General features: G+C 50.6%; 1 protein-coding gene across 1 annotated transcript in view; it reads left to right on the plus strand.

Annotated features, from left to right (window-relative positions):
- The first annotated feature begins 859 nt into the window (after positions 1-859).
- The window catches only part of MAN1C1 (mannosidase alpha class 1C member 1), a 45613-nt gene continuing 23158 nt past the window's right edge, over positions 860-23314 (plus strand). Inside the window, exons 1-2 of the mRNA XM_079325753.1 lie at positions 860-1440; positions 18992-19088. Coding sequence (XP_079181879.1) covers positions 877-1440; positions 18992-19088 — 661 coding nt within the window. The 5' untranslated portion in view covers positions 860-876. The remainder of the gene's footprint in view (positions 1441-18991; positions 19089-23314) is intronic.

Consider the following 23314-nt stretch of genomic DNA (forward strand, 5'->3'; position numbering starts at 1 on the left):
GAGCCGGTTCCTGCTGCCTGCGGGCTCTGAAAGTTGAGCTCTGTCTCCTCCGCAAGGAGACGATTTTGAAGGGAAGTAACTCTAGCAGGCAGAGATTTGGGAGATATTTGCCGGGATCTATTAAGCAGACCCAAACCCCGTAGATTAGCTTTTTTTTTTTTTTTTTTTTTTTTTTTTTTTTGGCCTCAAGAAGCTCAGCCCGACCCGAGCTTTCCGCATGGCTGCGTTTGCAGCCCCACGGTCCCCAGCCCGGCGCGGGCGAAGGCAGCGGAGCAGCCGCGTCCCTGCCTGCCCGCGGTGTCCCGGGGCACCGGCTCCTTCCCGGGTGTCCCTCGTCCCTCCCGGGCGTCCCTCGTCCCTCCCGGGTGTCCCTCGTCCCTCCCGGGGTTCTCCCTCTCGGCCCCCGCCAGCACAGCCCGGCATCCCGGCGCTGGACGGGAGATGCTGCAGAGCCGGGCGCTGCTCGCTGACCGCAGAGTTGATGCCAAGTCCGGGCAGAGGGAGCCGATCCCGTTCCGCTGGAGGAGGGTGGGGGTCCGGCCGCATCCCCGGCCGTGCTGAATGACCTGGCTCTTGTCTCTCTTGGTGCCGCAGCATGAACCCACGGCCGCCCAGACAGCCGGGCTCGCACCGCCCCGGCGCCGCTGCCTGAGCCAGCCCCGCAGCACCGGGAGCCCGCAGCGGCAGCAGCGCAGCCCAGCCCAGCCCGTTCCCCGGCGGGATGCGCTCGCCGCCGCCTTCATGCGGGCAGCGGGGACGCTGAAGCGCCGCTCCGCCCGGCCCGGAGCCACCCACGTGCGGTCCCCGCTGCAGGCGGCCGGCGCTGCCCAGGGCTGAGCCTCGGCCGCGGGAGGCAGCGGCGGCCCCCGGTGCCCCATGGTGGTGCTGCGCAAGCTGCCGGGCATGCCGGGCTGGCCGGCGGCGCTGGGGCTGCGGCTGCCGCAGAAGTTCCTGTTCCTGCTCTTCCTCTCGGGCCTGCTCACGCTCTGCTTCGGGGCCCTGTTCCTGCTGCCCGATTCCTCCCGCTTCAAGCGTCTCTTCCTACCCCGCCGGGCCACCGCCTCCGCCTCCTCTTCATCCTCCGCCTCCTCGTCCTCAGCCTCCTCCTCCTCCTCGTCCAGCCGCGACGCCGAGCTGCCCCGCAGCCCGCCCGCCGCCGCCGAGCCCCGCCACGCCAGCCCGGCCGCCCCGCGCCGCCCGCGGGAGAAGCTGCGCACGGCCGCCCGCATGGCCGGGCCGCCGAACCGGGCCGGGCCGCCGAACCGGGCCGGGCCGCCGAACCGGGCCGCCGGCAGCGAGCCCCCGGCCCGCCAGGCGCAGCAGCGCGCCCCGTTCCGCTTCGACTACGAGCGGTTCCGCCGCCGCCTCCGGCACCCGGTGCGCGGCGAGCGGCGAGCCGAGGATCCCGAGACCCGCGCCCGCAGGATGAAGATCAGAGAGGTGGGTGAGGAGAGCAGGCAGCCGTGTGCCTGCAGGGAAACCTCCCCTCCCTCCATCATGCCCTCAGGCAGCCATCGCCTCCCCTCAGGTGTGCGTGCCCCCAGTCAGCCCTTACACTGTGTCCCCTCCCAGGTGTGTGACCCCTCAGTCCTCGCCTGCCATCAGCAGCCACATCTCCCACTCAGTCAACCCTTGTCCCCTCTTAAGGCCGTGACCCCCTTCAGATTTTGGGGCTGTGTCCACCTCAGCCCTCAGGTTTGGATCCCCCCCTCAATCAGCCGTCACTGTTCCTCACAGCCATGTCACCCCCTCTCACAGCTATGTCACCCCTCATTGTCCCCACTCTCATTGTCCTCACCCCCATTTCTCCCACAATCTCCCTTGCTCTCTCCTTTCCCCAAGCATGGTGGCAGATTTGGGGTGTCCCTGTCACTGAGCACCCAGGGTTGGCTGCTGGGCTGGGGCTGCAGTTGGAGAAATGTGAATTTCAGCTTGGTTGTTGGGGGGAAAAAGCTCTCTCAGGGAGAGATGTCTCTGCTTGGGCGAGTCTCCATCCTGGGAGGGATGCACAAAAACCAGGAGATGACAGAACCTGGCTGGTCCATGGGGATGGAGGGGCAGGATGCAGGAGTTGGGGGCAGCAGGAGGCTCTGTCCCTGGAATTGTCACCATGCAGGGAGGTGACAGTTCCTGCCCGGGGCTGCAGGGGTGTCAGGGCTGTGCAGGAGAGGCTGCAGGCAGCTGTGACCCAGTTCAGCAGGTTTGTGTGGGATTGCAGCCTGGCTCTCGGGTCCTTTGCTGTGATGGATAACCAACTTGGAGGGAATTCTGCTCCTGGAAGAGGTGCCAATACGTAGAAAGCACAGATTTAATTAAGCAGAGTATAAATTCCCTGGGTCTGTGCCCTCACAGAGGTGCAGGCATCCAGCAACATTGCTGCCCTGGGTTGAGGAAATAACACACTGAGTGCTTTCATCCTCTCCAACCTGCACATGAAAAACAGTTCTTAGATCTCCCCTCCTGTATCTTTGTCAGGCACTAAAACAAAGGCTGCACCACTGTTAAAATTCCAATTCCTGTGCCAGGCAGGCAGACACAACACACCCAGGGGTGCTGGGCTCCTCTCAGCCCAGGCTGGCTGAGCCATCCTTTCCTGCTTTGGAACATTCCAGTTTGCAGCCCTCAGGTGTGCCTGGATCTCTGCAGGTTCCCACCTCCAAGGTGTGCCAGGGAGCACCAGAGACCCAGCAACAGCCCAGCTCCCACCCTGTGCAAACAAATCCAATTGAAAAATCAAATTTAGGGGAAGCGAGTGGCATTCAGTCCTTCATTTGGAGTTAATTATTTTTTAAATATAGCATTATTTCAAGCTGTATGGATTCAGCCCCATCTGTTTCTAACAGCCATAATCAGTGCTGGGTAGCAGAGTTAGAGTTTTCAAGGATGAGAATCCATAAATATTAGTTTTATGCTGACAGCTAATTACTCTTCAAACAGAGCCCTTATTTCTTAAAAGTGCCTACACTTGTGTTTATTCAGAGAGAGAGAAACAAATATGGTGCTGAGATATGAGGCTGAACATGCAGAACAAGGGAGGGTGGTGCAGCCTGGGGAAGAGATAAGGTGTGTCTCTCTTTGTTAATCAAAAAGACAAGAAGAAAACAAACCAGGAAGGTTAGAAGACAAATGCTGCATAAAAAGAAACAGATGGAGGGGAAAAAAAAAATAATAATTGCAAGGAAGAAGTGATGATCCAGCCTTTGGATTAGCAGCATTGCTCACATGGTGTGAGATGCCAGCAGGGCAGGTGGTGGCTGTGCCTGTTCTGTGTTTGCAGGAGCTGCAAGTGCTTTTTGTCTCCTTCTTCCAGAGCTGTCAGTCCTGTGTCTTGCTAAAACCAGTCCCAAACCGTCCTTGTAGGGAAGTTTTGTTATTTTCTTTGCCTGCCCTCAGGCCATTCTCACAGGTCAGCACCTCCAACAGGGAGGGTGGGTGTGGATGGGATTTGTTGAGTTTTTTCCAAAACTGCTGCACGATCAGAGATTGCCAGAGGTGATCCCAGCCTAGAGAGCTGGAGCTTTGTGTTTGCCACAGACCCTCCAGAGTGAGGAATTGCAGTCAGGAATCCCAGCTGGCCCTTTCCAGCTCTGAGTGCAGCTCAGGCAGCCCTGCTGCACTTCCCTGCTTAAAAATCAGTTTACAATGGGGAGCCCATGGCCTCTGCTGCTGTTTGAGAAAGCCCTTGCAGAGTGAGCTGGGCTCTGTGTGTGTCTGCAGGTGCTTTAACCAGCACAGACAAGTCCAGGGTCACTGAGCAGCTGTTTTCTTGAGAAATAAAAAAGAGAGCACCTGCATTGCACAGAACAGCTGCAGAACAGTGTGGGATCCACTGCTGTGTGTCCCCAGGGCTGGGCCACTCTGACCTTTCCAGGAAAGGCAAATAACAAATCTGCAGGTTGGGAAATTTTGGAAGGGATTATTCATCTCTTAAGATGACCTCTGGAAAAGGTGTTAGTTGTGTAATTGATCAGTCAGGCATGGCTTTGGGGATTAGCTGGTTTTTTACATGTGACAAATACAAATCACTGATGTTCAGGGAAGAAAAAAAAGAAGAAAAAAAGAAGTGGTTGTAGCTGGAGGGTGACTGCAGCAATACCACGGTGGGATTCCATATTTATTTGCTCTCAACAATTTCCAGATCAAATTGGCTCAGGGAAAAGTCAGAATTATTTCCCCTCTAACTGCTGCCTCTGCAAACTCAGCCTCAGATGTGAGGAAATGAGAGTGTGGTTCCTGCATCATAAGCACTGATCAAGGTGTGCTGGTGGAGCTGAGCTGACACTGCTGATGATGGATGGAGCCCAACTTGCTGCACCCCTGTGGATCTCACAGGTGGGGACACAGGGAAGAGCAATTCTTTAAAGTGGTTTTATACCAACCAGTGCTTAAAGACAACCACTGGAACCAGCCAGAGCAGAAAGTTCATCATTAAATACTTCAGCTCAGTCGTGGGATGGGAGAAAAATGTGAGCACAGGAGGAGATTTACTCATTTTTCTTTTCTTTTTTGGGTGCAAAAGGCACATTCAATGCCTGGGGTGTGGGAATGCCTCATGCCTGAACCTGGCAGTGTCCTTGTCCCTCTCAAATGTCAAATGCAGGCAGGGATGGTTCCCTTGGGGCTCACACCCACATTCATTTCTCTGCATATTGTTTCACAGTTCAGCTCTCCTCATCCTGCCTGTCCCCTGCCCTGCCTGTCCCCTGCCCTCTCTGACACAGCTCTAAGGCTGGATTTGCTCTCCAAAATCAGCCCCTGGGGGAAAGAGGCACCACAGCCACTGCACAGCAGCAGGATCAATCTTCCAGACACAAATACCTCCACAGTTTATCACTAAAAGATAATTAGCAGTGGTATCAGGAGCTCAGGCTCTGCTGGAACCCCCCTGGTGTTGGTTGCTGAGTTCCTTTGTGTGGTTTGGACTGTTTGTGACCTCAGTGAAAAATCTCATTTTTGGGGCAGAGCTGGTGAAGTGCTGCAGGTTCTCCCAGTTTTTTCCAGAGCCCTGACCCCTGCCAGGAGCAGTCTCAGCTGTGCTGTGTGGGTTTGGGTGGTGCCCTGGGCTGGGATCACAGTTTGCCCAAGCCAGGCTCAGAGCTGGGCTGTGAATCCCATTGTTGGGATTTCTGAGCATCTCCTTCCCAAAGCCAGCAGGATAAAGGTGTCACTTCTCCCTGTGCCTGCACTGTGCAACTTTGAGTTCTGGCATTTGGAGAAAATGCCTTTTCTTGCTGCAGTCTGGGGCTGAGCAGCTCTGCAGGCCAGTCCTGTAAAATCCATCCCAGCACACTCAGCTCCAGCTGGAAATGCTCCTGCCCTGCTCACCTTCCTCTGGGCACAGGGGCACCCAGGGGATTCCACCAGGCTGCTCTGGCTGCTGGGGGAAGGAAACCAGCTCTCAGTCAAATATTTACTATGCTGGAGTGGAATTACAGCCTCACACCAGTCAGATGTGCTGTGATCAGACTGTAATTCTTTCAGAATTTCTCTGCAGTTTGAAGCACTGGCTGGTTCCAGCCTTGCTGGAATTTTCCTTTGCTCCACACTCATGCATTTATTTCCTGAACCTGTGGTGTAAATCCCACAAATGGTGCATGCAGTGGGTTTTTTGCTTCAGTGGCCTCTGGTGGATTGATGCAAACAGAATTGAGGCCTGACCTGGAGCCTGTATGAGCTGTAGGGGATGCAGTTAATTGACTAAGGATGTTTTTGTTGTGTGGAGCACAGGAGATGTGTGCTGAGGTCTCTGACCCAGCTCTCCAGGCTGAGGGCACTCTGGAATTTGGGAGTGCTCTGCAATTTGCAATCATTTGCTCTTCTCTGCCCAAATCTAGCAGTGAAAGCACTCGTTCCACAACAACTAAATTTGATGCTAGACTGGTTTCTGAACTGCCACTTACAGCCAGCACTGCAGAGGGATGAGTGGGGAAATGACTTTCTAGATGAGTTGTGCTGAAGGACCTGCACTTCCCTGATCAGGAAATGCTCCTGGAAATCCTTTTGGGGGGAGGATGGGTTTGGGGCAGGGGATGGAGCCTGGCTGGAGCTGTCAGTGACATCCTGCTGTCACCTCCCTGCTCTTCATCACTCTGTGCACATCCAGCTCTTCAAATATTTACCATAAAGCAGTCACCTGCATTAAGATTCCATCTTTCCAGCCCAAATTTTTATGGACTCGTGATTAACTTTTAATCAATGATTAAAGCTGCCCCTTAGTGGGAGAAGGGTTTTTGTGCTCAGTGTTCTTTCCTTTGGTTCTGTGTGCAAGACTTTGCCAGATGAGCTTCATCCATCAACTTTGGCTTACTCTGATTCTGCCATTGTACAGATTGTTTATCACTTTGATGGTTTTGAATATGTTCTCCAGTATTGAAAACAATTCAGATTTTAGAGGGGGCAGCTGAGAGGGAGGAAGAGAAATGTACCTTAGTACTAAATGGGAGACTGACCTGAATGTAAAACTGACACAGAGCTGCCAGGAGGAGAAGGCAGGAGGGAATATTCACTGTGGTGCTGGCAAGAGGAAATCTGATTGTTAACTGGAGGAAGAGACTGCATTTACATTGCCCAGAAAAATACTTTTCAGTGGATGCTGTGAGTGGATTTGGCATGAGGAGCACACACTGCCATGATTGCTGTCTTTGCTCCCAGTCCCCTGGCACTTGAGTTCATCATCTGACAGCACATTTTGGAAGGGCTCCAGAGGAGCTGTGCTGGGCAGTGCTGTCTGTGAGCTGCACATAATGGGAGGGCTTTGTGCACCATGGCCCCAGAGCACAGTAGGAGCTGGGATGGAGCAGTGGGAAATGAACATCCCCTGATTGTGGCACAGGGTGGCATGTGGAGGTGGGCAGCAGGAAAAATGGGAAATGGGCAGCAGGAAAATGTGGGAATGGGCAGCAGGGAAATGTGGAAATGGGCAGCAGGAAAATGGGAAATGGGCAGCAGGAAAATGGGAAATGGGCAGCAGGGAAAATGGGAAATGGGCAGCAGGGAAAATGGGAAATGGGCAGCAGGAAAATGGGAAATGGGCAGCAGGGAAAATGGGAAATGGGCAGCAGGAAAATGTGGGAATGGGCAGCAGGAAAATGGGAAATGGGCAGCAGGAAAAATGGGAAATGGGCAGCAGGAAAATGGGAAATGGGCAGCAGGGAAAATGGGAAATGGGCAGCAGGAAAATGTGGGAATGGGCAGCAGGGAAAATGGGAAATGGGCAGCAGGAAAATGGGAAATGGGCAGCAGGGAAAATGGGAAATGGGCAGCAGGGAAAATGGGAAATGGGCAGCAGGGAAAATGGGAAATGGGCAGCAGGGAAAATGGGAAATGGGCAGCAGGAAAATGTGGGAATGGGCAGCAGGGAAATGTGGGAATGGGCAGCAGGAAAATGGGAAATGGGCAGCAGGGAAAATGGGAAATGGGCTGCAGGAAAATGTGGGAATGGGCAGCAGGAAAAATGGGAAATGGGCAGCAGGGAAAATGGGAAATGGGCAGCAGGGAAATGTGGGAATGGGCAGCAGGAAAATGGGAAATGGGCAGCAGGGAAATGTGGGAATGGGCAGCAGGGAAATGTGGGAATGGGCAGCAGGAAAATGGGAAATGGGCAGCAGGGAAATGTGGGAATGGGCAGCAGGAAAATGGGAAATGGGCAGCAGGGAAATGTGGGAATGGGCAGCAGGGAAAATGGGAAATGGGCAGCAGGGAAATGTGGGAATGGGCAGCAGGGAAAATGGGAAATGGGCAGCAGGGAAATGTGGGAATGGGCAGCAGGAAGGTGTGAAAGTCTCAGCAGGTTTGGGAAGGGGGATTGTCTCCTGAGGCTGCTCCTGAGCTGGAAGGTGACAGTGCAGCTTTCTAGGAGTGGGGGCCCTGTGTGCTGGAACCCTCCCAGACATCACACATTTTGGGAATTCCCTGTGTGTCACCCACCCTGATCCTGGAGGAGCAGCCCCTCCCTGGGGCACTCTGGGCTGTCCCCACACTGAGCTTTGGTTTCTCTGTGACCTCTGCCCTGTGTCAGAATGGAAGTTTCCCAGCTCAGAGTTTCTGGGGAGGGCAGGCAGAGGCTCCCTGGCTTTATCTGAGCTAATTGCTCCAAAGGCTGGGATTGAGTGGGAGCCAGCAGCTCATTAGTTCCAATCTGGCCTCCAGCACTGGCCCTGCGTGGCCCTGGGGCTGTTGTTAGATTTCCTCTCTTAGATATTGCAAGAATAAGAACATTAAATGCAAGAGATGGGGAAATCCTGCAGCATCTCTGCCAGCAGCAGCAGCACAGGGTGAAAACACACAGGGAGTGTTTTGCTAGAGAGTGCAGGGGGCTCAGGGCAGAGCTGCTGCTGGTTTCTGGAGCAGGAATCTCATTGTCTGTGCTGATTTCTGGAGCAGGAATCTCTCACACTCTGATTTCTGGAGCAGGAATCTCATTGTCTGTGCTGATTTCTGGAGCAGGAATCTCTCACACTCTGATTTCTGGAGCAGGAATCTCTCACACTCTGATTTCTGGAGCAGGAATCTCAAATTATGCTGGTTTCTGGAGCAGGAATCTCATTGTCTGTGCTGATTTCTGGAGCAGGAATCTCACTCTGTGCTGATTTCTGGAGCAGGAATCTCACTCTGTGCTGATTTCTGGAGCAGGAATGTCTCACTCTGTGCTGATTTCTGGAGCAGGAATCTCACTCTGTGCTGATTTCTGGAGCAGGAATCTCTCTGTGCTGATTTTTGGAGCAGGAATCTCATTGTCTGTGCTGATTTCTGGAGCAGGAATCTCTCACACTCTGTGCTGATTTCTGGAGCAGGAATCTCATTGTCTGTGCTGATTTCTGGAGCAGGAATCTCTCACACTCTGTGCTGATTTCTGGTGCAGGAATCCCTCACTCTGCTGATTTCTGGAGCAGGAATCTCATTGTCTGTGCTGATTTTTGGAGCAGGAATCTCTCTCCCTCTGCTGATTTCTGGAGCAGGAATCTCTCTCACTCTGTGCTGATTTTTGGAGCAGGAATCTCTCTCCCTCTGCTGATTTTTGGAGCAGGAATCCCTCACTCTGTGTTGATTTCTGGAGCAGGAATCTCACTCTGTGCTGATTTCTGGAGCAGGAATCTCTCACTCTGCTGGTTTTTTGAGCAGGAATCTCTCTCTGTGCTGAGGGTTGGAGCTGTGTTAGCAGCCCTGCTCTGAGCAGAGCTCTTGCTCCAGTTGTGTTAACACGATTTCCCTGGGCAGGGAGGGAAGTGCAGAACCATGTACATTGAGAATAACAAAGGATAATTAATAAAGTAATCATGTTTCATCCATCCTGAAACCCTCCTGCTGCCTGGGTTAGCCAGCAGGAGAAAATACAAATGAAATACTTCCAGTACAAATGGGAAGTTTGTGGCTCTCCTTCCATCTGAGGTTCATTTTTCTCTGCAGTTTTCTGGAAAAGACACATATTTACATTGCAATTCAGCTCTGATGAACCCAGACAAACCCTTGGCTGATTTCTGGTGCTGTTTTGGCTTTCCTGAACTCCTTTCTCCAGCACCAAGCCCTGTCAGGATTGCTGAGATTGTCAGGATTGTTGGATTATCTCATCTCAGAGGTTTGTGCTGGGTGCTGAGCCCACACAACCAGAACACTCCTGCTGCTGGCTGTGCCTCTGCTCACTCTCATCAAAATAATTCTCACAGCAAAATAATTCCAAAGGGTTGGTTTCAGCTCTGGCTGGTGTAGGATGAAACCACAAGCAGCTCTCTTCTCTTGGTTTTTCATTTCTGGCTTTCAAAGGCTTAAATCCAATTTTGAGTTGAGTGTTAGGGTGGGGTTTGGTGAGTGGAGCTCCTTCCTTAGCCTGAGCAGTTCTGGGGGGCCACTTCTGCCCTGCTGTGGGGTCTGTGAGCCTGGAGCTGCCTCTCATTTTGATGAACCTTTGTGTCTCTCCCCTGTAGTTCATCACCCAGAGCTGTGCTGACAGCATCCCCCATCACTCCTGGCTGAGCCTGGATCCTGGGGGGTCAGGGCTCCATCCTGCCACTGTTCTCATTTTCATCAGAGACCCAGTGTTTGCAACCTGCTTTCTGTGATTTACTGAGGCCTCTGGGGCTCTTGGAAGGGTTTTTCAGCCTCTGATAATAAATTTGCTGCTGTGGTGCAGGAATTTCTTGCAGCACTTGTGTGAGGTGACAGCTCTGGCACGTGGCTCTGGGTGAGTTTCCTGTGTCTGTTATTAGCTATTACCTGTGATGAATTATTGGGCTAATCTCAGCTGACTACTTAATACTTGAGAATTGCTCTGTCCTCTCTTCAGAAGTCCCAATCAGGAGGAACTCTGGAAAAGGGAGAGGACAGCAGTGCTCCAATCTGTCCCTCTGAGCAAGGACTACAAAGACAGATGGGGAGCAGGTGAAGCAGCAAGAAATCATTAAACTAAACTCATCCTGCCAGATCTCTGCTGCTGAGCCACCCAAGTGTGAGATGAAGCACGAGCTGTGCTGGCAGCCCTCAGCCTCCCTCTCTCCTGTTCAGCATTTGGGCTCAGACAAAGCCACTTTCCAAACAGATGTTCTCCTGCTCCCTAAATCCTCCTCACACTGCAGAGCAGGAGTGATCAGGATGGCTCTTGGCCTGTATTGACAATTTTCTTTCTTCTTTTCTCCTTCCCTTCAGTTCTGCCATCTGCTTGTGCTGTGTTTGGGGGCCCTGAGCCATCCCTGTGTCAGAACAGTTCACACCTTGTGGGAGCTGGGGGAGTCAGAGCTGGGGCTGGGGGGAGACTCAGGCTGGAATGGGAATGGGGATGGGGAATGGGAATAATGGGGAATAGGGGATGGGAATAATGGAGAATGGGGAATAGGGGATGGGAATAATGGGGAATGGGGAATAGGGGATGGGAATAATGGAGAATGGGAATGGGAATAATGGAGAATGGGGATGGGAATGGGAATAATGGAGAATGGGAATGGGAATGGGAATAATGGAGAATGGGAATGGGAATGGGAATAATGGGGAATGGGGAATAGGGGATGGGAATAATGGAGAATGGGGAATAGGGGATGGGAATAATGGAGAATGGGGATGGGAATGGGAATAATGGGGAATAGGGGATGGGAATAATGGAGAATGGGAATGGGAATAATGGAGAATGGGGATGGGAATGGGAATAATGGAGAATGGGAATGGGAATAATGGAGAATGGGAATGGGAATAATGGAGAATGGGGATGGGGAATAGGGAATGGGGATGGGGAATAGGGAATGGGGATGGGGAATAGGGGATGGGGAAAGGGAATAGGGAATGGGGATGGGAATGGGAATAATGGAGAATGGGAATGGGGAATGGGAATAATGGAGAATGGGAATGGGAATGGGAATAATGGAGAATGGGGATGGGAATGGCAATAATGGAGAATGGGGAATAGGGGATGGGAATAATGGAGAATGGGGAATAGGGGATGGGGATGGGAATAATGGAGAATGGGGATGGGAATGGGAATAGGGAGAATGGGGATGGGGAATAGGGGATGGGGAACAGGGAATGGGAATGGGAATAGGAATAATGGACGATGGGATGGGATGGGGTGGGATGGGATGGGATGGGGATTCAGGGTGAAGGGAGCAGCTGAGGGAGCCTGGCAGGGGCTGTTCCTTTGTCTCTGGGACCCTTCCCTGGCTGGGTGGGGGCTCTGCCCTGTCCAGCCTGTGCTGCTGGGGTTGGAGCCCCCCAGGACCCCCAGGACCCTGGAGCATCCTGCTGGAGGTCCCTCCCCTGTGCTGCTCTGGCCAGGGAAGGGAAGGGAAGGTTTTACTGACCTGCCTCTGTGATTTGCACACACATCTCTGCTTATTCTCTGTTTATTCTTCCTCTCCCAAGCCCTCTGAGGATTCCTGCCATGCTCCCACATCCAAGGCTTGGGAGTACAAAGCCTCCTCTCCTCTCTGTTTTGTTTCTTTTCATTATTGATCTGTTTGACATTTGTCCTACAGGCTGCCAAACAGACAGGCCCAGTAAGTTCTAGAGACTTGGTGTTTCTGTTTTTTAAATTTTCCTTTTAAAAGAAAAGCAAAATGTTTCTGCACCTTTTCCTTTTCTTCCCTGTCCTTTACAGCATTTTTGGGTTACTTATGGCTCCAGCTGGGCTGTGGCTCTCCAGAAATGAGAATCCTGTGCAGGTGGTATCTGTAGGGGAAAGGATAAAAAAACCTTCCCTTGTCATAATGCAGCTCTGTAAAAACAATCCAGTGTTTCCATCCACCTTCTGCTCAGGGTGGGGGGATTTTGGGGAGGAGCTGCTGGGTCCTGGCCTGGCTCTGGGCACTTCAGGGGGAATTTGTAGGCTGTGTGTGATGAGGGATTTCCAAAGGCCATGAAGAGCTGAGATGGAGGAGCCCTGGAGGCACCCACAGGCTGAGACAGTGCCCAAAACCTGAAGAGCTCAGGGAATTCCCCAGGAGGGAGCTCAGACATCTGAAGGAGCATCATTACTAGGAAAGGGATTTTATTTCTCTCACTTTCCTTCCTTGAACTGTGCTAGAATGTAATAGTAGTCAGTAAGAAAAGCCAGACTGTGCAGCTTGGAGTGAAAAGGAGCTGGAAAAAAGCAAACAGCAGTGTCACAATGGTGGCTGCCTGCTGCTCCTGCTGTGCTGTGTGTGACACCCAGAGCCAGCTTGGGGAGCCAGTGAAAAACCCCAAAAACCCCTTTATATGGACCTGACAACCCCTTTTATATGGACCTGACACTTCTTCCCTGATTTCCTCCTGCTTACAGATGTTGCTCAGAGCTGCTTCTGCCTCCTGTGCTGACAGATCAGAACCATTCCTTTGGTTTAAGCTCTGCTTTTTTAGGTGTCACTCTTCCATTTTCAGTCCTTCCTGTACCTGCTGTTACTTTCTCTGAGATTGCCCAAGGATCTTCTCTGTGCAGCTCCACACTGACCCCAATCCTGCAGGTGATCTGTGGAGTTTCCATGCAGGGAAACTCATCCCTCAGCTTTTCCAGGCTCAGGAGCAAAGCTCAGGGCTGCCTTTGTCACCCTAAACCCAGTGACAGCAGTGCCTGAGTGGCACTGGAGGGGCCAGGCTGAGGACAGGAGGAACATTGATTTATTTATTGTGTTTATTGCCATGCTCTGGAATATCCTCAGCAGCTCTCAGGGAGGCCAAGAACACAAATCCCTTTTATTGCTGTCAGAATTTTGCCCCAGCTTTGATTCTGAGAAGCCAAGGAAGAGGAGCTGCAGTTTCATCTCCCCACTAAATCACTCTGTGCTTTGGTCTAGACTTGCAAATTTGTTCTCAAAGCCATTGTGGGTCTCTTGCAGGCCAGCATCTCATTACAGAGCCAACTGCTCCTGCTGACATGTTTCCTGATTTAGATGCAGCTGGATCCAGCTGGGCTTTAGTGCCTCAGATAGCCCTACAAGGCTTTGATTATTTTTTTTCCCCCCTCTTGACACAGTTAAATCTAGTTGCATTAGGAATTTAATTAGGTGGTAGTTTAATTGTGGCTTGAGCTGTTTTCTCCCATTCAGCTTTCCTAGCAGGGACTGAGGCAGGGAGACTCTTGAGTTCTGTTTCTGTCCTTGCCACTGACAACCTTGGGCTGCTCTGTGCTGGGATTTTTCCAGTCCTCCCAGTACAGACCAGGCTCCTGCTCCTGCCTTTGCCCTGGTTGTGCTGGGCAGGGAGGGCTCACCATGACCTGGCTGCTGGGAGCAGCAAGGAGAGCTCAAAACTTACTTTAAATATTTTAACTTGCTGGAAGGTGATTTCTTCTGCCTTCCCAAAGAATTCCCCCTTTGTGGCAGAGGTGGAGATCAGTTTTCTGAGCAGTGGCTGTTGTGCAGGAGAGGGGAGCTGTGATACAGAAATCCTCCCCTGCAGTTTGGGGGAGCTGCCAGGAGTTTGCCAGAGAGAAACTGAAGCCAAGCCCCACTCACCTGCTGCTGGAATTGCTCTCTTGTATTTATTTCCACATAAAGCTGTAGCAAGCAATTCCTCTCCCACTGAGCTCTCAGCTCTTTCAGGGCTGACAGGGATGAAGTTTTGGGTGAGAATCCTCCAGGAAGAGCAGGAGCTCCAGGGAGGAGCTGCTGTGGGGATGGAAAACCAATTTCTGTGTCAAATACTGTGTCTAATATAATAATAATACTGTCTAATAATAATAATACTGTCTAATTCTGTGTCCAATACACTGGATAATTCTGTATCAGTACACTGGATATTTCTGTGTGCAGTGCACTGGATATTTCTGTGTGCCATACACTGGATATTTCTGCCCAGAGCACTCTGGATATTTCTGTGTGCAGTACACTGGATATTTCTGTGTGCAGTGCACTGAATATTTCTGTGTGCAATACACTGGATATTTCTGTGTGCCATACACTGGATATTTCTGCCCAGTGCTCTCTGGATATTTCTGTGTGCCATACACTGGATATTTCTGCCCAGTGCTCTCTGGATATTTCTGTGTGCCATACACTGGATATTTCTGTGTGCCATACACTGGATATTTCTGTGTGCCATACACTGGATATTTCTGCCCAGAGCACTCTGGTGCTTGCACCCTGCCCAGTGCTGAGAGGAGAGGGCTGAGTGTGTTTGGATGGAGCTCAGAGCAGTGGAAGTGCCCAGAGGATGTGTCAGAGCAGGGAGGGAACAGCTGAGTTGGGATTTGGGGTTGTGCTCTCCTGGTTTTGCTCTGGCCAGGCTCAGGTTTTCCCTTTGCCATCAGGTAGAAGGATGAGGAGATGCTGGATTAGCACATGCCAGGGATTGAAGGGAATCCCTGCAGCTCCTGGTGTCTCACTCCAGGCAGGAGAGAACCTGCCCAACAGGCAGCTGAGCCTTGGCACTGCTGGAGTTCCTTTGCCATCTATTGGATTTGCTGTAATCTTTAATTATGAGGTGTAATTACTTTAGGATGGATTACCAATGTTGGTGCCCATCCCTGGGAGTTGCTTGGTGACATCCCTGGAGCTGCAGCAGCTGCTGATGGAACATCTCCATCCTCTGCAGTGAGCACACAGCTTTTTGTTAGCACTTTGCTGTTACATAAAACCATTACTGAGGACATGGGCCCTGGGAAGGAACCTGAGAAGTTGCTCAGTTTTCTATTAAAGGTTTTCAGCTGAATCCCAGCTCTTTTATAGCATTCTGTCCTGCTGTCTGCCTGGATATTTATATCTCCATGTGATAATGCAGCAACACAAAATAAACATGCTGCTGTTTCATTACCTTTTCTGCAGATCCTGAATTATACAGGTTTATGCAAGTCTGATAAGGGAAAAATACATCCATTATTCCAAACAGAGATGAGTTATCCCAATGTGTTCAGGCAGATTTCTTCCTACAAGACTGACAGTTCTTCTTTTTCTCTCTCTCTTGTCATCTGGCAAATTATGTTTTATACAGCAGGGCAAAATAAATTGCCATTGTTGCAACTTTAAAAACCCAAACAGACACAGGGCTATCATGGGGCAACAAAGAGGATAAAGGTGGGAAACAGCAGGTCCTGCTCTGGAAACTGAGAGGACAAATAATCTGCTTCCAGCTGCAGGAAAAGGAAGAGAAATAGGGAAAAAACAAGTTAAGAATACAATGGGGAAAGAAATACTGAAATTACCCTCATCCTCTGCCCTACTTTTTTTTTTTTTTTTTTTAACCCAAGCTGGAAATTTCTTTGATATTTTATGGTGGAATATTTGAAGGAAGGAGGGTGAAGAGCCACAGAAGTGGTTGTCTCATGAAGATAATGGCTTTGTGAAATGTTCCTTGGAAGTGCCTGGATTGGTTGGTATATTTAGATGTCATCTTTTAAGCATTTACTAATTACCCCAGTCTAGATGGATAAAACTAATCAAATAGCTGTTTGGGAATGCTCTGCATTTGGAAATCTTCCCTGTTAACAAAAGGAGGGCAAGTGGTGCTGGGGGGAGCTTTTAATTCTTTTTCTTGCCTCTCATCTCTCTGCTTTTTGCAAGTCCATAAACCCAGAGATTTGGAGTGGTTCACTTATTAAATGTGCTTAAAGAACTGCTCATCTCTTCAAAGTGCAAACACTTTCTTGGTCCAGTTTTTATCCCAAGACCTATTTCCTCATTATCTGGATCACAGCATCCTCTAAATGCTTTTTGTTCTGCTGCTGCCTCTGTGAAATGACAGCCAGGTCCTTTTTGGGAGCAAAGCAGGAGGAAGGATGAGGATGGAAATGGTGGAAATGATAGTGCAGCTTTTCAGGGCTCAGCTTTGTCATTTCTGGGTGATTTTAATACAAGGGGCAGCTGAAACTCTCCAAAGTAACAAGTGACTTCCAGGTGAAAGAAAAGAAAGAGCAATCTGACAAATGAAGTTATAAATTTGAAAATCTCTGCTGTAAATCAGTTGAGACCCAGAGTGCTTGGAACACCAGGGCCAAATAGATAATTGTCTGTTAGGTGGCAGATGGCTCAGTGGTGAGAACAAAATCTGAAATTATGGATCTATTTCCATAATTTTCCTGGTTCCAGTGCCATTTTTCAAATGCAGAATGGCACAATGTTAACACTGATGTATTTTGATGTGTCAGGACTGGGAATGGCATAAAATATTCACTTCTAATCCTGGTGGCTCATCAGAAATGAGGCTGGGACAGCTCACCCCACACATCCCCTCCCTCCAGGCTGGAATTTGGAGTCTCTGCTCAGAGGAAGCTGCTGTGGGTGTGGAGCCCCCACTTTGCTGCATCCCTGCAGTGGTTTGGGAGCTGAGGTGCTAAATTTGGGCTGGAGAGGCAGCTGCCAGATGCTTTTTTGGCTCTTGAGCTTTTCCAGTTGCTGCTTTTTTGGAGCAGTCAGTGGAGAGAGGAAAGCTCTGGGATGCTGGGAGATGGAAAAGCTGCCACATTCTGCATCCTGCCTCCCAAATGTGCAGGGATTAAAGGCACCAATTCCATCTCCATCCATCCCCTGCCCCCCTGGGGATCAGCTCAGGGCTGAGCAGAGGCAGAGTTTGGGACAGAAATATTTTTTGGGGGGGGGAGTTTCTTGCAGCAGTGTCAGCTGGAGTGTGAAGAGGCAGATTTTGGGGAGCCCTGGGGGAATGGGGCACTTTGGGGAGCCTCAGGCTGTCCCTCCCTGTGTGAGGTGGCAGCAAAAAGGAGATTTTCCCTGTAGAGATGGGGCTGAAGGCAAAGCCTGGGTGTTTTCCATCCTCTCTGTGCCTGGGAGCTGTGCCAGCCTGGCTGGGCTCACCCTGCCCCTCCTGCCTGCAGGGGTTAAAGAAGCAACTGAAAATTTCATACTCAGCTGGAAATGAGGCTGACTCAGAGCAGTGTTAGGAGTTTTTAGGGAACAGGATAATTTCCACATCCCCTGAGTGTCCAGGCTCCCAGGGTGGGTGCTCCTTCCTCAGCCCAGGGGGTGCTGGGCTGTTTCCTTGTGCTGCTTTGCAAGCACCAGCAGCTCTGACACACAAAAACCTTCCTCTGCATTGCCCAGAGCTCCTCAGAGATTCACCCTGCTGTGGTCATGAGGGATGAGAACTTCCCATTTAGAACCTGCTGCCACTGGGGGAAAAAAAAAACAAAACAAAAAACAACCAAAAACCAGAGATTTGGCAAAAATAAAGTGAGCATTCCAAGTCACATGCCTGGGACATGTTTGAGTGCATTTTGGGGGGGCTTTCTTCCCCCTCCCTGGGTCATTATTTGGTTTCCTCAGCAGAGCTCTCCACTGACTAATTCATCCCACACTGAGTTTTTAAACCCCAAATTGGCTTTGTTTGTTTGTCCAGCATTCCCTCTCCTGGTGGTGTTGGAAGCCTGAGTGTTATTCATCAGTTCAGCAAATGTTTCTCCTCCTCCATGTGAACAGCTCCAGGAAACTTTACTTTGGAAGCTTGATGTTTAAAAAGGAGGGGGAATCTGGGGATGTGGCTTTGTGCTAATTAAGGAGGATACTGCCAGGGGCTTGTGATGTTGGGTTTGTGAAACACACAGCTGGAGGGAAGAGTAAGAGCTGGGATGACAGGAGGAGCTGCAGACCAAAGTAACCTGCAGACTCTGATCCTGAAATAGAGCAGCAAATGCTGCTGCAGACACGAGCCAGCAGCTCTGTGGAGGAAGGATTTGGTTTAAACTGTCTTTTAAACTGTCATTTCCCCTCAAAAGTCTGGTCTGAGGGAAGCATTTTCTCTTATCTTTGCTGGAGAACATGGTTGATTCTCTGAAGCCCTTTCTTCCCCTTTGTTATCTTTTTTTTTTTTTTTGTCCCAGGGATTGAATCAAAGGATGTCCAGGTCAGTGTGATGCTGGGGCTGGGGTAGGAAAAGCAGCTTTATTTAATGCACTCCTTGGAAGCTGACAAGTCCCAGTCTCTGCAGATGAAGGAAGGACACTTGTAGGTTTAATTTTTCCTCCCAGCTGGAGCCAGGGGAGCAGGAGGACAGAAGAAGCTGTGCTGGGATGGGTGTGTGTGTGTTGGAACTGGCACAAGCACTGCCCCACAGCCCTTGGGGGAAGGTCAGGATGGTTCAAACATCCCAAAAGGAATTGTTTGGGTTGGAAGGGCTTGCTCAGAAATCAGCCAGCCCACGTGCAGAGCTCTGTGGAGAAAGCCCTGTGGAGTTCTGATGGAAGATAACAGAATGTCATGGATTTGGTCTTTGTGGATGTGTCCTGTCCATGAATAGAATGAAAACTCTCAGATCAGTTTCTCTTGCCCTTAGGGACAGGTCAGCTCTGGCCTTACATTCTTAGCTCCTTTTAACCATTCTGAAATACTGATGCCCCTGAAAAAGGCTGGAAATTCAGAGATGGGGACAGTTTTCTACAAATGCCACGTGGTTTGCAGGCCAAGGTGAGAAGTGGGAATTTAGTGTGAGATGTGCCAGGCTCTGCACCAGAAAATGAGTGGAGATTTCATCCCAGCTCTGCCTGCAGCCCACTGCCCAGTCCAGTGGGAACTGACATTTCATCATTAATGAATTCCCAGGTTTGGAAATGCTCCCTGCTGACTGTTTGCTTTGCCTCTTGCCCTGGCAGATGATGAAGTTTGCCTGGGATAACTACAGGCACTACGCCCTGGGCAAGAACGAGCTGCGCCCGCTGACCAGGAACGGCCACGTGGGGAACATGTTTGGTGAGTGGCTCAGCCCCTGCAGCCACTGCTGCTCCTGAAGGGCTCACCAGGCCAGGGAGTGTCTGCCCCAGCCTGGATTCATGGCCTGGGTTCAGCCACAGGTGTCTGCCAACAAAGGCAGGAGCTTCTCTTTGAAACGGCAATGCAAACCCCCTTCCTCCAAATTATTATAATTTTGAAATTAAGGGGCTCTCAGGCAAAGATATGGGAATAGGAATAACAGTTCTTTACTAGGAAAATTAAAATAGAAATGCAGTATTGCAAAGAACAATCCCAAACCCTGCCAGAGTCAGAATCCAAGCTGGCACAGTCAGTCAGTCAGGGTGGTGGCACAGTCCCATTCCATGGTGCTGCATCCTCCTGCAGGGGCAGATGTGGCTCAGCTGGAGCAGTGCTCCTGGAGAAGGTGCAGTTTCCTCTGAAGGGCCAGGGATGATGTGGAAAGGTCTGGCTTTCCTCTGGAATCCAGTGGAAAGATGGATAACTTGCTGTTCAAAGTCTCAGTTTTTATCTGGGTAGGAAATGTTTGGCTCCTCCCCCTGGCTGGAGCATCTCCCAGTGGGATGATGGAATTTTATCAGTCATGCACTGGGACTCACTGGCCATGAACAGGAGATATCTCCTGGAGGGAGGATGGACTGTGGGAAGATAAAGCTGATTGCCCCAGCTGGTTTAAAGATGGCCCATTAGCAGAGAATGTGTGCCAGGAGATCAGGATCACTGCCCCACCCAGTTTTAAACAATGGCCCATTAACAGGAGATCATTCCCACAGGGCTGAGTCACTGCCACACCCAGTTTTAAACAATGGCCCATTAACAGGAGATATCACCTGGAGGGAGGATGGGCTGTGGAAAGATAAATCTGATTGCCCAGCTGGTTTAAAGATGGCCCCTTAGCAGAGGATATCTCATGGAGATCAGGGTCACTGCTTCCCCTGAGTTAGCAGATGGAGATAAATCCACATTTCTGGTCAAGACCATTCACCCTCTGGCTGCAGGGGAGAAGCAAAGCTTTGAATCCCTGTCCTGTGCAGGTGGCAGGCTGGGAGCCCCATCCCTGCCAGGATCACCTCTGGTGCTCTGCCAGCACCAAATGTGCATTTCAGCCGTGCTCAGAGGGAAGTGTCTTTATTAAAACATGAAGGCAGCCCAGAGCTGACAGTGCTGCTATTTGTCTGAGCTTGTAGGCTTCAGGACCTGACCAAATTGAGCATTTTCTCTCTTGTTTCTCCACTGTTGAGCAAGATGTGAATTCCATGAAATATTGAGTGAATCAATATTAAAAGCTCTTTATGCTCTGTGCTAACTGGCTTATATAATTTTACTCTTTAGCAGATTACCTTTTTTTATGTCAGCCACTTTCAGTGCTATTCCCCTGCTCATTCTGGTAGGATACTTGTTGTGGTTTTGGGGTCTTTTTTGGCTTCTGGGGATAGAAATTGTGTTTTTGCTGCTCTGCACTCTGAGCATTTCCCTGCCTGTGCCATGGGAGCCCAGCACAATCTGCCTCAGCAGATTTCCCTTCCCTTCCCTTCCCACCCCTGGGATTCCAGCTGTGCAGGAAGCTCTGGGCTCCTTTCTGACAGAAAAATTAATCCACAAACAGCAAAGGTTTATGTCCAAAAAGGAGACAGAGGAGTCCTTTTTGATTTATTGGAATAAAGAGAGGCCATGGGGCATTGCCCTGGGATCTCTCAGATTTTTTGGAGCTTGCAGCCTCCCTTTTTATCCCAATTTCCCAGCTCTTCCCTCTCTCTTTCCCCATTGCTGAGACACTTGAGAGGCACAGACTGGCCAAACACCTGATACCTGAGATTCCCCTCTAATGTACAACCCTCCCTTTTAATTTTTAATTCTTATATAATTCATAATTTTCCCCCGTTGCTTCTTTCACTTTCCCATACCCAGTTTCATTTACCAGCAAACCTCCAGTTTGTTTGTAAAGGCAAATCTCTTTTCCCATTCATCAATCAATGGAATCCCTCCCATTTCATCTCTCAGTGCTGGTTTTATCCACCAGCAGATCCACAGTTTGTTTGTCCAGACAAATGCAACATTCCTCTCATTTCCAAGGATCTGTGTGCAGGGATCATCTCCTGGAGCTCTCACCCACCAGGGCAGGCAGAGCTGCTCAGGGCAATCCCCCTGAGCTGGTGTCAGTGCAGGGGGTGACCCTGAGGCTTTGGGGAGCTCTCCCATCCTGTCTGGCACTCTGGGGGTGTCCAGGTCCTTCTCCAGGACTTGGGGGACACTCCAGCCTCTGTGGATCCCAACCCTAATCCTGCTCAGCTCTGGGGCTGAGGTGGGAAGGTGGAAATGGCACCAGGTGTCTCTGCTGAAGAGGTTTGGGGTGATGATGACCTTCCAGGACCTGAAGGGAGGAGGAGAAAGGAGGAGAGACCATTTCCAAGGGTCTGGAGTGACAGAAGTGACACAGGGCAGAGTTGGGTGGGACATCAGGGACAACCCAGGGAGGGAGGTTGGGACTGTCCCAGGCTGGGTGTGAGCAGCCCCTGCCCCAAACCAGCCCCTCTGTGCCAGGAGCTCTGATTTGGGGGGTTTTGCTTTGCTCTTTCAGCCCCCTCAGGTTCCTCATTTGAGAATTTGCATGGGGTTCAGCAGCAAGCTGAAGCATTTTGCAGCTCTTCCACTCTGGCAAGCTTGTCAAAATTCCTCGTGGAGTGTGCCAGTAAACAGACAAAAATATTGAAAGCTTTAAAATGCATTTATCATGCTAAAACAATTGACAGTACTTGTGCTTGTTTGTAGTGTGCCTGTGAGCACTCTCAGGGAAAATGCTTTGCAGCAGCAGGATTTGCAGAAATCAGCTCCATGGTACTTTTGAGCCTTTTCAAAGGCTTTTCCTCCTCCTAACTAAAGCAGGGCAGCACCAGGCAGTCCCTTGGTGCAGCCCTGCTGCCCCTCCTGTCACATCCAGTGTCCTTTAATTCCAGACTGCAGATGGGAGGGAGGCAGGCTGGGTGCTCTGCATTGGAAATGTCAATGTTCAGATGGAAGGAACCTCTTTGGGGCTGTTTTGAGTGGGTTTGTGTGCCTGGGAGCAGGCAGGTTCCTGCAGGGTGGATGTTGCTGCTGCTCTGGATCAAATATTGAAGCAGAAATAAAAATGAGCTCTGAATTCTGCTCCTGTTCTCCTGGCAGCCAGGAGGGAGCATCCCTCCCCATTTCCCTGCCCAGGTAGGAAAACTTGGATCCCTAATCCTGTTAATCTGTCCAGAAATCCAACTTTGCCTTTTCCCAGCTGCTCCACAGGCAGCATTCCCCCTTTTCCTGCCCTTGGATCTTGATGTGCTCCTGCTCCTCAGGCTTGGCTCTCAGCAGGGCTGCCCCAGGTGTCTGGGTTTATTTGCACAGCCTGTGATTGCTGCCACTCACTGAGCTCAGAGCCCTCTCCTGATCCCACAGGCTGTGCTCCTTCTCAGCATTAATTATTCATCAGGGGAGTTTGTGTTAATGAGTGTCCTCAGTGGGGTGATCCCTGCAGAACAAACCCCACATCACCAGGGGCTCCAGATGCTCCCAAAATCTGGGGGTTCAGGGATGTCTGCAGCTTTCTGGGGCATTTGGGGAAGGGCCAGCTCAGGGTGACACTGGGCACCTGCAGGGACCAGCCCTGCTGCCTCTGAGGGTGAAATCCCCAGATGTTGGCAGCTGTTGTCCCCTCAGAGAGGGAGCAGCTCTGTCCCAGCCCTGCATTGCTATTCTGCCCACTCCCCAGCTCTGGCACAGCCACTTATTTATCTGACAAAATGTTTTTAGAATCCTGTTAGCTTCAGAGAGCTGCAGAGAGTGAGCTGGCATCTCCTTGTGCTCAGCTGAATTGTCAGCTACATTTTGATTGCACAGCCTTGCAACAATGATAAGGTGAGAAGTCTGATTTGCAGATACCTCTTGAAGTGCTGGCAGCAGGAGAATCTTCCTTTGACTCCTAACCTGAGCCAATTTGCTCTGAAATCAGTGACAGCAAGTAAATATTGCTGTGCTGTAGGTGTTTTTCACCACATAAATGCACAAACATTGCTGTATTAATTTTAGTTTCAAAATTACAAACCCTAACCAGGTTTCTCCCCCCTTTTCTTTATTTTTCCCCCCACTCTATCATCAATTGCAGCCACTGCTGCTCTGGGCTGAATTCCTGCAGCAGGGTGGAGAAATTCCTGGAAAATCTGTGGCTGTGTTTGTGGCCTGAGCTCTTTGCTTTGAAG

The sequence above is a fragment of the Erithacus rubecula genome (assembly GCF_903797595.1).
Source record: "Erithacus rubecula genome assembly, chromosome: 23".
Taxonomy (NCBI): domain Eukaryota; kingdom Metazoa; phylum Chordata; class Aves; order Passeriformes; family Muscicapidae; genus Erithacus; species Erithacus rubecula.